This window comes from Neoarius graeffei, chromosome 7 (genome assembly GCF_027579695.1).
Source record: "Neoarius graeffei isolate fNeoGra1 chromosome 7, fNeoGra1.pri, whole genome shotgun sequence".
NCBI classification, from domain to species: Eukaryota; Metazoa; Chordata; class Actinopteri; order Siluriformes; family Ariidae; genus Neoarius; species Neoarius graeffei.
In genome coordinates this window covers 68,193,445-68,207,998 of record NC_083575.1, presented here as the reverse complement: position 1 = coordinate 68,207,998, position 14,554 = coordinate 68,193,445, and the positions used below count along the sequence as shown (strand labels likewise).

Sequence of the window (14,554 nt, the reverse complement as noted above, 5' to 3'; positions counted from 1 at the left end):
GGCAAGATTTATCATTTTATCGGATCCCGACAGATGCTGACCGACGGAGAAGATGGATGGTCTCTAAAATATTGGCAAAATGATGTTTATTGACATAGCAATCGTGTGTAACGGGAAGCGTTTGCATATCCAAAGTGTTGTGTTATATCAAAGATAAAATAAACCGATATGACAACGACTGCTGCTGCCAGGTTGGGGACACAAACTAGTAGAAAGGAAGTGTGCCAACAGACTTCCTGTGTGGTCGATTCTGCTTTAAGGTAAGATGCATTTAATTATTCGTCTGCTGTGGGTTTGGAATCGGTAGCCTGACCGATTCATTCATGTTTGGGGTGCCATTTGTTTGTTGACGCGTGTTGAAATGGAAGATTGGTTGTTGACATGATTTCCAGTGATGCTTTGGTGCTGCTGTGGATCAGATGTGTTGAGTAGCCTGACTGTTTTTTTTTTTTTCTTGCGTGTGGTATCATTGTTGACGCGAGGTTGTTTTTTGAACATGCCAATGCGGACACGATTTCCCCTGATGAGTTATGACTTCAGACGCGATGCGTGTGTGGAGGTGTGGAGTCCGCGTGATATGTGCGTAAGATAGGCTTCTCATGTGTTTGGAGATCCGCGCTCTGAGGCAAGCGCAAGTGCAAGCACTCCCCCAAGGGAAAAAAAGGGACCCCCCGAAAATATCTGCATAGTTCGAACACTGGGTTGGAGAAAGTAATGGCAAATAGTGAGTGCACAAACCATAGAAGGTAAACTGTACACAGCGCCAGGGCAGTGTGATGGTATGTCTACTTTTAGATTGTTAGCTTATCAATGAACACACTCGTCCCTCGACGAGTTTCACGTCTTTACGACGGATACTTAAATGTGTGTTAGGTATTATTGTTGCAGTCTAAGCAGTCATTGTAGCAGCTAGATGAGCGAGAACCGAAAGGGTCTGTGCCATAAACCGTTATTTCTTCATGTCCAAAATGGCGGTCGCGTTTACGAAGGTCACGTGAGTGAAAAGGGTCTATAAATAGCTATGTGGTTCATATCCATCTTTTGAGAAATGGATGTTTTGTTGGTGCGACCCCTCATCAATAATCAACTCGTATTGCAGAAATCACCGAATCATATGTTCCTTTTTATTTATAATCCAGATCTTTTTTGCAGATTTTAACAGTTCCTATTTCAACAATCTAACAAGCAAATTCAAAACAAACAAAAAAATGCCAAGAAACTTGCCCAAAACTATTCAGTTAACAGTCCAACAGCGTTTATTTTCTGATAATCATAGACTCAGATACACAGACAGCATGAGGCAACATTAGACAATGGCCAAGACATTCCATAAAACCTTCTACAATCCAGCCACAGCATAGTGAGAGAATACAGCGTGAATATTAAATCTGTCCTGTGCTGAATGAACCAACTTTGTCTTCTCTCTCAGACCTTCTCTCTAACATGCTTTGCCTGTCTACTTTCCATGACATTATCTGACTACTGCTGTCTGTCCTGAGCTCTTTAGTGAGCTAAGTTAAGGATTTGGGCAGACAGGCCATTGTGCCAGTTTTTCAGTTTCGCAAAACGAGGGCCTTTAGCTCCTGACTCAAATATTTCCCTGTGACATGAACAGAGGTATAGAGGAAAAGACAGAAAGAGAGAGACAAGAGAAGGGAGAAAGAAGTGAGTTAGAGATGATGACCTCCACTCCAAGATCACTGTCAAGGACCAGTGAGTGTTTAAATACACTGTACTTCCTGTAACATTTGTCCTTAAATAGGAACACTGCTATCCAAGGCCATATTTACACGTGAGATTGTATGACTTTAAATTATGCAGAATGACACAAACACTACAAAAAGGGTTCTTCAAATGCTTCTTTGTACAGATAAAGGTTCTTAGCTTACTAAAATGATTCTGGTTTGGACCCCTTTCTCATACTATGCTGTATATTTCTACGCTTCTTTAAGAGTTCCTTAAGAGGAACTCACAAAGAACCCTTAAGTCATACAGTGCAAACCTGTGAGAATCATAAAACAGGTGTGGGTGGAATATGAGATGATGTTTGTTTAAATAACGTTAAAGTTCAGCACAGAGAGGGGTCAGGCTACGTTGGTGCAGGTCAGTCCGTTATGTTTCGAATCGAGTTTTATCTCAACATGTTAATAATAATAATAATAATAATAATAATAATACAATGTCTTTGGCCACCAGGTGCTGCTGCTAGCTGCCTACCTCGCTCTTGCAAGAGCTTCCTCGTCTGGGTCTTGCACTGCAGAAGAAAAAAAGAGCAAGAAGAAAAGATAGAAGAATATTAGAGACCAGTAATCCTTCACCATGATAAGCTTTGTAATAATGTCCAGCATTTCAGTGAAGCATTTCATAAGTTACAACCCCAATTCCAAAAAAGTTGGGACACTGTGTAAAAAATTTAAAAAAAAAACAACAGAATGCGAAGATTTGCAAATAATGGAAACCCTGTATTTCATTGAAAATAGTACAAAGACAACATAAACGTTGAAACTGAGAAATTTTATTGTTTTTTTGAAAAATATATACTCATTTTGAATTTGATGTCAGCAACACATTTCAAAAAAAAAGCTGGGACGGGGCAATAAAAGACTGAAAAAGTTGTGTAATGCTAAAAAAAAAAATAATAATAATTTGGTTAATTGGCAACAGGGCGGCACGGTGGTGTAGTGGTTAGCGCTGTCGCCTCACAGCAAGAAGGTCCTGGGTTCGAGCCCCGGGGCCGGCGAGGGCCTTTCTGTGCGGAGTTTGCATGTTCTCCCCGTGTCCGCGTGGGTTTCCTCCGGGTGCTCCGGTTTCCTCCACAGTCCAAAGACATGCAGGTTAGGTTAACTGGTGACTCTAAATTGACCGTAGGTGTGAATGTGAGTGTGAATGGTTGTCTGTGTCTATGTGTCAGCCCTGTGATGACCTGACGACTTGTCCAGGGTGTACCCCGCCTTTCGCCCGTAGTCAGCTGGGATAGGCTCCAGCTTGCCTGCGACCCTGTAGAAGGATAAAGCGGCTAGAGATAATGAGATGAGATGAGAATTGGCAACAGGTCAATAACATGACTGGGTATAAAAAGAGCATCCCAGAGAGGCGGAGTCTCTCAGAAGTAAAGATGGGGAGGGGTTCAACGCTCTGTGAAAGACTGTGTGGGCAAACAGTGCAACAATTTAAGAATAACATTCCTCAATGTAAAATTGCAAAGAATTTGGGATCACATCATCTTTGGTACATAACATCATTAAAAGACTCAGAGAATCTGGAGGAATCTCTGTATGCAAGAGACTGACATTGGATGCCTGTGATCTTCAGGCCCTCAGGAGACACTGCATTAAAAGCAGACACGTGTCTGTGGTGGAAATCACCGTATGGGCTCAGGAACACTTCAGAAAACCATCGTCTGTGAAAAAACAGTTCATTACTGCATCCACAAATGCAAGTTAAAACCATATATGCAGAAACACCGCCACCTTCTCTGGGCCCGAACTCTCTTATGATGGACTGAGGCAAAGTGGAAAATTGTCCTGAGGTCTGACGAATCAAAAGTAGAAATTCTTTTTAGAAATCATGGACAACGCGTCCTCCAGGCTAAAGAGGAGAGGGACCATCCAGCTTATCATCAGTGCACAGTTCAAAAGCCAGCATCTGTGATGGTATGAGATTGCATTAGTGCACATGACATGGGTAGTTTGTCCATCTGGGAAGGCATCATTAATGCTGAATGATATATACACGTTTCAGAGCAATATGCTGTCCTCCAGACAAAATCTTTTTCAGGAAAGGCCTTCCTTCTTTCAGCAAGACAATGCCAAACCACTTTCTGCACATATTAACTGCATGGCTCTGTAGTAAAAGAGTCCGGGTGCTAAACTGGCCTGCCTGCAATCCAGACCTGTCTCCCGTTTAAAACATTCGGTGCATTATGAAGCGCGAAATACGACAAAGGAGACCCTAAACTGTTGAACAACTGAAATTGTATATCAGGCAAGAATGGGACAACATTTCTTTTTCAAAATTACAGCGATTGGTCTCCTCAGTTCCCAAACATTTACAGAGCGTTATTAAAAGTAGAGGTGATACAACACAGTGGTAACAGTCTCCTCCCCCCAATCTGTCCCTCTGAGTTACATGTTGATCCTGGGATTGAGATGCTGGCCTCTTCTGCCCCTCGGACCTGCTTGATCCATCCTGGTGCCCTGTGTCTAGTCGGAGTTTTATCGCACCTCTCCTGTGAAGGACGGCCCCATGAGGACAGTTGAGGGTTATACCTGTTAAAACTGTTAATATTATAGTCAGGCTGTCTGTTGTTGCCCAAATGAGGATGGGTTCCCTTTTGAGTCTGGTTCCTCTCGAGGTTTCTTCCTCATGTCGTCTGAGGGAGTTTTTCCTTGCCACCGTCGCCACAGGCGTACTCATTGGGGATAGATTAGGGATAAAATTAGCTCATGTTTTAAGTCGTTCAAATTCTGTAAAGCTGCTTTGCGACAATGTTTATTGTTAAAAGCGCTATACAAATAAACTTGATTTGATTAATAAACATGCTCCTGTCCCAACTTTTTTGAAACCTGCTGATGACATCAAATTCAAAATTAGCACATATTTTTCAAAAAATAATAAAATTTCTCAGTTTCAACATTTGATATGTTGTCTTTGTACTATTTTCCATGAACTATAGGGTTTCCATGATTTGCAATTTATTGCATTCAGTTTGTATTTATGGTTTACACAGCGTCCCAACTTTGTTGGAATTGGGCTTGTACTTAGAGAAACTGTTTGTTGTTGTTATTTACTTAAAAGACTTAACCTTCATGCTCGGTTACATAATTTGATATAATATTGGCCAAACCCTTTCTATTGAATTTTATCCCAAAACTCATTCTGGCACTTTCAAGGCAGTTAATGAGACTTTTTCCAATATAAAACAAAGCAGCAGTAAATTCAATGTGTTGTATTTTAAGCGTGGATAGTGAAGAGTTGATACCAAAATTGTGCTTATTAGCATTCAAATCTTAAATGTAACTACTCTACTGAGACAGTCGCCCACATACCGCGGAGTTTACCAAAAAAAGTCATGTGTCTCTCTTATGAATAATTCTGGCTTTCTATTTGTATTGTGTGATATCAATACAAGTGAGGAGCAGTATCACATCTAGCACTTCGACAAAATCATATTCAAGGAGAATATTAAAGTGACACAGGTCGATGTACTGGTTCAGGAATCATTTAATCCACTCCCCTTTCTGAATTGTTTGAGCTGATACCCATCCCCATAGCTGGGATGTATCATCTTGTTTCAATACACGTTATTTCCAAATGCGGGGCGTCCTAACCACGTCAGTCTGTTTACAAACCGCTCGGCAGTCAGTTCAGAAAAGTCACGTGAGGTCATGCGCGGGTTAGAGGTCACGACCGTGGAGCCACAGCAAACATGGCGGATTGCCCAGATCGAACGCAGACCCCTAAATCGAGACAAAAAAAAAAACCCAATGATTTTAAGGAAGTATCTGACACTGTCAGAGGCAAAACACACCAGAAAAGAGAGAGGAAAAACCACGGCAGACAAGCAGAGTAAATATTGCGGGCCGGTTTTCCTGATGGAGGGCCAAAAAAGCAAAAACAAATGCGGTATCTGATGCCAACTTTGCCAAGATGCTGCTGGACAAGTGAGTGACAAAAGAGTTTGTACTTTGAGGAACATCAACTTTTATACAGGTTAGAATTGAAATACTCCAAATCTAAATGCACCTGTGAGCTTGAAGGCTCTCGAGCACTCGCTTCTGTGTTGGAGGCTGCCAGTTCCGCCATGTTTGTTGCGACCTCGCTCATTATAATATTATAATGAGCACAAACTTCAGCCGTTTCCGTACCCAAGGCAGCAGGCAATACAGCGTGCGATTCGAGTACCTAGGGGTTATTCTAGCTCCACAGGGTACTATTCAACTTTTTAATACATCGACCTGTGTCACTTTAAGTACATGAATATAAAATTATGAATTACTTGATTGTATCATCACTTTTTTGCATGAAAGAGATCAAATGAAATTGCAATGTAATCAGAGACACTGCTTATCCCAGAGACCAAATTAAATATGCATAAAATTATGTCATTTAAACTGTTGACACATCTTTACACACTGGACTCACATTGGACAATATTTGGCATTGCAGAAAATACACAGCTTTTTTTTTTTTACTCCCACATACTCAATGTAACACTAATGAATCACTGAAACCCTCCATTATTTATGTATACTGTTCCACCTTTAATCATGATAGTTCATAGTTTATTGATGTAAACAGAACGTGAAGGTTAAATGGCGTGTGTGGAGGGTACACTCACTGTATTCAGTGCCGGTGACGTGGGCGAGGTGGCGGAAGGACTTGGACTGCATGTGGGCAGCTCTCCGTGCCCACTCAGCAGGCTCCAGCACTTCTCCGCTGGAATTCACAGCCTGATACACTGGGGAAGCACTGTCTATAACACGCTCTTTAACAGGCAGACTACTGCAACCACAGAGAGAGCCGTAACCGTAAAGCACACACTCCTCGGCCGCCACGGCCCGAGGTTTATGTGAGTGTACTGCGTGACTGGGTTAACTGCAAAAAGGTCCTTTTGTGATATTCATTAAAAAAAATTTCCCAATTGAAACGTATACAAATGAGTATTAGTAGTTGTCATAGTGCTAACAAAGGTAAAGCTACTTGGTTTTTCTGCTGTGCTTTCATAATTTGTGAATTTTTTTTTTTTATTTACTAAGGTACACAGGGAAAAAGGCAGCACTCTCTAGCATAAGCTGACAAAGTTAAGTGGAAAGGCATGAGACAAGATTGCTTTCTAAACAGCAGAAGCTTGTCTAGTGCATCACTACTAGTGCAAACATTCAGCTCATATCAATCTCTTGCCCAGAAGGATGACAATATAGCAGTGATATTGTGGTTCCCGCATTTAGTGTTTGACAAATAAGTGAATAAAATCATTAAAAATCATCGAACCAAATTACCAAGTGACCAAAGCCCATTTCAACAGACCCTCCTTTAATATTCTAACGGGATTGCAACAGAAAAGTGTTCACCTTATCATCGAATCCTGAACGCAACATCCACAGCCAGGAGTCAAAAACTGGCAAAGTTGGCTATGCACGATGGTGGGGTCTTTGCGTGAGCAGCAGTGTAACATGGAGGAAACATGTGCAAGCCTTCAACCTCCCTGGTTGGTCGAGGAGAGCTAACTAGTGGGTGGTAATTTGCAAAATGAGCAAATTGAGCATGAGCTCATGAACATCAAGTGCATAATTCAAACTCGTACCTCTTAAGGGTATAAGAGAAGGAAAGAAGTGAAAAGATTGGCCGGGTGTAGAGAGGAGTTGCATGATGAAAAGATAGAGAGAGAGAGAGAGAGAGAGAGAGAGAGAGAGAGAATGCGCTGTGGGAGAATGAATGAGTGAAGTGAAAAACGAATAGAGGAATTGAGCTACTTACGAAAGGGGAGAGCCAGAGAAAGCCTCACTGCTGGGAAATGTCACCCAGCCAAGGCAGCAGAGGGGCACAGAGGGGCAGCAGAGGGGCACAGAGAGAGGGTGGAGCCATGGATGGACATGAGTGAGGAGGGGCAGAGTATGCAATGAGATGGACATATAACTGACCTATCAGACAGAGCTTTATGAATATGTTCTGTGAGCCTTGCAACAGAAACACCTTCAGTATTCTCTCAGCAAGTACCTAACATACCACATGCATACAATCTTAGGCCCCGGTCACACCGCCCGAACTTTGCTGGAGCGTTCCTGGAGTGGTGAAAAAAATTCATCACCGTTCGTAACCGTTCACCACCGTTTAACAAAAGTTGGCCCCCATTAAAGCAACGCCGTATATGCTCGGCCACCGCTGATGTTTCTCGAGGGGCCCTCCTACCGCTCCGAAAGTTTTGAGCTGCACAAAATATTGCAAGCGGTGAGGAGGGGGCAATTTTCCGCCCCGGCAAAGTTCACCCCCGCTCCACCAACGCCCAGTCAAAGTTTGGCACCGCTAGACGCAAGTTCGTGGACGCTTGGGTCCGCTAGGTCAACGCAGAAATCTTGAATGCTGGACCACCGCTGCTTCGCCAGCGTTGCCCGGGCGGCGATTAAACGTTGCACAAACTTCGGTGGAGCGGTTGTAAGCGTTTTACGAGCGGACACGGGGTTGCTGGAACGGTGTCGGGCGTTGAAGCAGCTATCCATGGCGGCGATGAACTTTGGTTTGGCGTTGGTATAGAGGTGTCGGAGCAGGACCAGAATTTGGCTATAAATACGGGGAGAAATGGACCAGGAGCTCATTTGGAATCGAGCTGCCGTTGAGTTCAGACCTCATCTATATCGAATTTGCTCAAAGTTACAGTAAAACTGTGTCACCATGGATGCTGAGAGACTTGCTATGATTGGTGCTAAATCAACTTTATACCCCCGCCGAGCCAAAGCCCGCATGCGCAGAACGCCGCTATACCAACGCTCGCGTCACCGCTAAACCAACGCTCGCTACCACTAAACCAACGCTAAAGCAACGCCGGCTTCAGCGGTGCACCGCTAAGCCAACGCCCGTGTTTTCGATTTTTTTCCCATTTTGTGTGCGGTGACGAGCGTTGTCGAAATTCGGCCCCCCCTCCCTACCGTTCAAGGAACGCTCCAGCAAAGTTCGGGCGGTGTGACCGGGGCCTTAGAAAGAAAAAGTGTTCCTTGTGGGTTCTTTGAACAGGTAAGGGTTCTTAACTTTGTACTTGGAACCCCATTTGATTGTGAAACCCTTAAAGGTTCAAGGTAGGTCTCCACAACAGAGGAGTTTCAACATTAATAATTAAAAGGTTCTGTTCTAGGGTTTTACATAATATGTACTTACTGACTAAGTGGGAGGAAAATACGTGGCTCAAAGTCGCTGCACTTGGTCCGTATAAATGACCAAGAGCCAAATATTTTCCCATCTGGCCCAACCTAACTCAGTCAATAAGCATTCTGATGTCAATATCAGGGACTTGTATATATATATATCATAATAATCTTTACGATTAGTGTGTATTAGTCCTATATTTTAAACTTAGTGTTTATTTAATGTTTAATGCTGCATCATGGGTTTGAGAGTAACGCAATTTCAATCTTCTGTATGTCCTGTACATATTGACAATAAAGTAGACTTTGATTTTATCATATGACCTTTTTTGACTTCAGGACTTCCCTGGACTTTTTAAAGTCTTCTTCTTTCAGGACATTTATCTTACTGTTGTTGTCAAGATAGCGTTGAATACTTTGCGAAAAGGAAGACAAAGTGTCAGGTTCGTCGTCTAAAGTTCCTTTTCTCTTCGCTTGTATATAGAAACTACGCAGGAAGCTGTCGAGCTCCTTAGAGGGGATGACTTATGTCTCTTTCCTCCTTAACTTCAGCAAGAAATCTTTTGAAAATGTTCATGTCGTGCTTAAGCCTAGGTCACAACCGGACGTACGATTTTTTGGCCGTGCGATTTTTGGCGTTTCCCAAATCGCTGCGTTTTTTTTTGTTCGTGGAGAAAGACGCACGTTGGCCATAAGTTTGTCTTGCAACCTGAAAAAAAACGTAAGCGCCCGTAGAGTTTGTTTGACATGACAAAGAACCTCTGCGGCCGGTCTGCAGCCAGTCTACGGCTCGAAAATCAGCACGTCACACGCGCACCCTCCGTGCATTTCACGCGCGCCCTCCGTGCGTTTCTTGCGTTTTTTGCATGTAGACCGGCCGTAGGAGCACGTACGGCCGGTTGTGACCGAGGCTTTAGTTTTTTATACAGCGTTTTCTTGTTGTTGTCCTTGTATAAACAAGTGAATTTCTTCGCTTGAAAGTACCTTTTTTCATTTTCTTTGACAATTTCAGTTTGTTCAATTAGGTTGGTGTCTGATAAGTCATCTGGTAATGAAATTCACTTTCACTGTGCTCAGCTGTGTCGCTCATTTTTCAAAGTAACAATTCAGAGCAAAATGAAAACGGCGGAAGCGAGGGAAACGGGTCCGGGGCCGCATACGGCTTTTTCCGGACTGGATTCAAAAATCCGTATCTGCCCAGTCGCTTGACTTTTCCCAATGGTTTTATTATAGGCCGCACGTGGGTCCGTATGGGCCATATGATAAAGGGCCATATGTTTTTATTAAGAGTGTAACAATGGAGCTGCAATATGTATAACATACAGTATTACAGAATTCATACACCCAACAAGACCAGAACTCTGGTGTAAAGCTGATTATGCCCATCCAAGTGAAAGTCATTAATGAATAAATTGTCATGATAATCAATGAGACATGTTAAGCTCATTCTCATTTTAATCCTGCTTACTAGATTCTATGTGATTTTGTGTGATCTCACTTCCACTAACTGCACAGCTCATCAAGTCCATGCTATCTATAGGATTTAAAATGAAACCAATGACTCTATACTATCAGTAAAAAAAAAATTTGGACACATTTGCTTATGAAAGGGTTTTCTTCATATTTGGTATTTTCTACTACATATTTCAGAATAACAATAATTAACACTATGAAACAGCACGTATGGAATTACACTGACCAAGAAAAAAAAAAACTACTGTATACTTTTGGCATCTTCTATACTAGCTTCATGAAGGAGTTTCAGAAAAGTTCCCAAATAAGCAGTTCCTCAGTGCTTCTCTAAATAAAAACTACTTCTGGGGGAAACATTTACATTTTAAGAAGAAATTACTATTAAAAATACACGATGATTCACAAATAAGTTTACATATGGGCACTAAACATGGACGAAACTGTATGCATTTGTCTTAGAAATAAATTTCAACCATTAAATATCTGTTGTGTCCCAAATTTTGACTGGAAGTGTACATACAATCATACAGCTAGCTAAATAATAAAAGCCAATATCCGCAAAAACACTTCGAGTATATGTAACAACACACAATGAATGCATGTGACTGGAGACGTCACATATGGCTGGTGTATCCCACTAACACACTCAAAGCAACATGAAGTCTTACGAAAACTATTCAGCATTCCTCTGCATGTACCAGAAATACATCATCAAGTGAAAAGAATGGGTGTAAGAGAAAGATAATTGGCCATCTTGATGGAAATCTAGAGCGCAAAGCAGTAGCTGAAGCAAGCACAGCTATGTGACCAGCACAAAGGGGAGGATGGCTCATGCAAGCAGGAGAGGAAAGACAAGAGAAAGGCAAGGCGGTGCGTTTGGTCTTACCCGGCCAGTTCTGCCCCTCTGGCCTGAGACTGGCCAGCGATTGCGTCCATGATGGCGTCTTGAGAGTACATGCTAATCGGAGTGTTGTACTGGGCGTGGATGATGGTGGCCTTGCCTCCCGGCCCCTTCACCTCAATTGGCTTGTTGGTGGAAAGAGCCGTGTCCTTCAGGGCAGTGGGGTTGAAATTGGGCACGTACTCGTTGCTGTGGTGGTGGAGTTAGTTGGATGTGATGAAATGGTGAAAAAGAGAGAGGAAAAGGGAATGAAGTGGGAGCAAGGGAGGAGAGACATGTTGTAGTGATGGCTAGAAGGTAAGACATGCAGGAAAGAGAGCATAAAAAGTTCCTTTGCAGAAAAGGAGGCTTTAAAGGAGCTACAGAGCAAATTTGTGAATGAGCAATCTGATTACTCGTTATTTTTTGTTTTAGTTGTTCTTAATACAAAATCAATCGTGTCTTTTAGATATGTCAATGTTTTAGATACACTACCGTTCAAAAGTTTGGGGTCACTTTGAAATGTCCTTATTTTTGAAAGAAAAGCACTATTCTTTTCAATGAAGATCACTTTAAACTAATCAGAAATCCACTCTATACATTGCTAATGTGGTAAATGACTATTCTAGCTGCAAATGTCTGGTTTTTGGTGCAATATCTCCATAGGTGTATAGAGGCCCATTTCCAGCAACTCTCACTCCAGTGTTCTAATGGTACAATGTGTTTGCTCATTGCCTCAGAAGGCTAATGGATGATTAGAAAACCCTTGTACAATCATGTTAGCACAGCTGAAAACAGTTGAGCTCTTTAGAGAAGCTATAAAACTGATCTTCCTTTGAGCAGATTGAGTTTCTGGAGCATCACATTTGTGGGGTCGATTAAATGCTCAAAATGGCCAGAAAAATGTCTCGACTATATTTTCTATTCATTTTACAACTTATGGTGGTAAATAAAAGTGTGACTTTTCATGGAAAACACAAAATTGTCTGGGTGACCCCAAACTTTTGAATGGTAGTGTATGTCTCCCCAAACTTTAGAATTGACGCAATGAGGTAAGATGATTAATGCATCTCGGTTAACGCAACCTACAACAATGCAAACCATGTCAAAATAAGCATTCCAATGCATAGAATTTAGCTCCTTTAAATACCAGAATAAAAATGTCATTCACACATCAGCTACCAACCATCAATTCTAGTCTTACAATTCTACTCGTCACAACACTATCAGTTCTATGCTGTCATCATGCTACCTACAACCAATAATCCAAATGTAAGCTCTGAATATGAAAAACATGCAGCTACAGAGATCAGTAGTCTATCCATTCTGCAGTCCTGCCATTCCTGAGCACAACACAGCACAGCACAGCGCCATACACTGATGTATACATGAAGCATATGTGCCAGACAAATTCGGCTTTCTTAACTCTGCAAAGCAAGATTAATCACAGATTCACAGACTCAGGTAGGCATATTTCAACTGACAATATACAGAATGCTGGACTGCAAAAAATAAAACAAAAAAACAAGGACCTAAACACACCACAGACATGCACATAAACAACACAGCACTACAGCACTCAGTGGCATGGTACTAACTTGACAGGCATGTTGGAAATAACCTGTGGTTGCAAGAATAAAGAGAACAAGGAAAGAAAAAAAAACATCTGTTAAGTGAGTCACAGTCTGAGGCTGTCTGAATTTGTTCCTTCTTCACAATATAGTACACTTTATTCTATCCACATTCACTGGATATGAGCAATCATGCGCTCTGATTGGCTACTCTACTACTAGGCTATCAGCTCGTGAGTAGAGAAAAACAAAATGGCAGAGCATGTTGCTGAACCAACCGAGGACGAAATAAAAACCTCTACTTGAAAACAAAACCCCCAAAAAATACAAAAACAAGAGTGCTCTGACAGCACAGTATCCCCTGCTAGCAACTATGCCATAACTCTGGCAAAATGCGACTGAATTGAACGAAATTGCAATACAGGCTTTCGTCTAAACGGGGGAACAGGGGCGCTGCGCCCTCTTAGGCTACGTTCACACTGCAGGCTGAAGTGACTCAAATCCGATCTTTTCGCCCATATGTGACCTGTATCCGAGCTTTTATTGACAATATGAACGACACAGATCCGATTTTTTCAAATCCGACCCAGGTCGTTTGGATATGTAGTCCTAATTCCGATTCCTATCCGCTCTTTTCATATGCGACTTCAGTCTGAACCGCCAGGTCGCATTCATCCGACTTACACGTCATCAACAAGCCACAAACGTCACTATTCTGTGCTGAAGTAGGCGGCGGGTCTCTCAAAAAAAGTTACAACAACATGGCGCATGACATCAATGCGAGGGACGCTTCGGGCTGTGAAGGTTCTGAATCTTCTCAATGGAAGGACGCAGAGGTTAGGGAGCTGATTTCCATTTGGGGGGGATACAGCTATTCAAGCTAGATTGGATGGGTCATACCGCAACCGGGCGGTTTTACTTCCGTAAACACTGGCCATGCTCACTGCGTGTGACGTCGTCGTATCCTGCAATGCGCATGCGGAACACTTTTAGGTCGCTTTTCGTTCATACTGAGGATCACATACAAGTCGCATATATTTGTTAATGTGAACGACCTCACAAAAAAATCGGATTTCACAAAAAAATCGGAATTGAGCATTAAGCCTTGCAGTGTGAACGTAGCGTTACTCTCGGCGCGTGCCCCCTTACCGACTCCGTGAAAACATCCCAGCAACACTACGTGACAATGTGTCTGATCATCAAATACGTTAAAATTACTCCAAAAATATTCCAATCATAGTAGATACACCGCCAGACGGTGCAAAAACAATCCGAATTGGCGTTTTCCAGACTGAGGCGCCATGTTTAGTTGTTTACTTGTCACGGCTGCTCTCGCGAGATTTGACATGGGTTCCATACAAGGTCAGCTGACTTGTAGAGCGAGATTTCTCGAGACTGAATGACCTTTCACCCACCGGCGCGGGAGCTTTTGACAGAAGTAGTTCGCGAGTCGTTTTTGTTGGCACTTGGGCATTTAAAGATGTCATCCCACGGCACGAAACGGAAGAAAGCCAAAGACTGTCCGGGGCAGAAGAAGATTACTTCTTTCTTTTTCAATGTTGACAGACAATTTGTTACAATTTCCCTCTCAGATACTCAGAATGTCCCATTGGAGCATTTTTCAAAGGCTTTGCACGGCGGGGGGGAACAACCGGCACCATCCCCCCCCCTTCGCGCCCTCGCCATGGTGAGCGCCCTCATACTAAATTTTTCTAGAAAAAACCCTGCAATATGCGTATTAATGACATATAACAAAGAATCCTGTCAAGTTT

At 42.5% G+C, this 14,554-nt stretch overlaps 1 protein-coding gene across 1 annotated transcript in view; it reads right to left on the bottom strand.

The window, feature by feature from the left end:
- The window catches only part of ldb3a (LIM domain binding 3a), a 157,591-nt gene that overhangs the window by 56,505 nt on the left and 86,532 nt on the right, over positions 1 to 14,554 (bottom strand). Inside the window, exons 5-9 of the mRNA XM_060924999.1 lie at positions 12,810 to 12,832; positions 11,218 to 11,421; positions 6,341 to 6,504; positions 2,218 to 2,254; positions 1,505 to 1,600 (exon numbers count right to left, since the gene is read on the bottom strand). Of these exons, the coding sequence (XP_060780982.1) occupies positions 1,505 to 1,600; positions 2,218 to 2,254; positions 6,341 to 6,504; positions 11,218 to 11,421; positions 12,810 to 12,832 (524 nt within the window). The remainder of the gene's footprint in view (positions 1 to 1,504; positions 1,601 to 2,217; positions 2,255 to 6,340; positions 6,505 to 11,217; positions 11,422 to 12,809; positions 12,833 to 14,554) is intronic.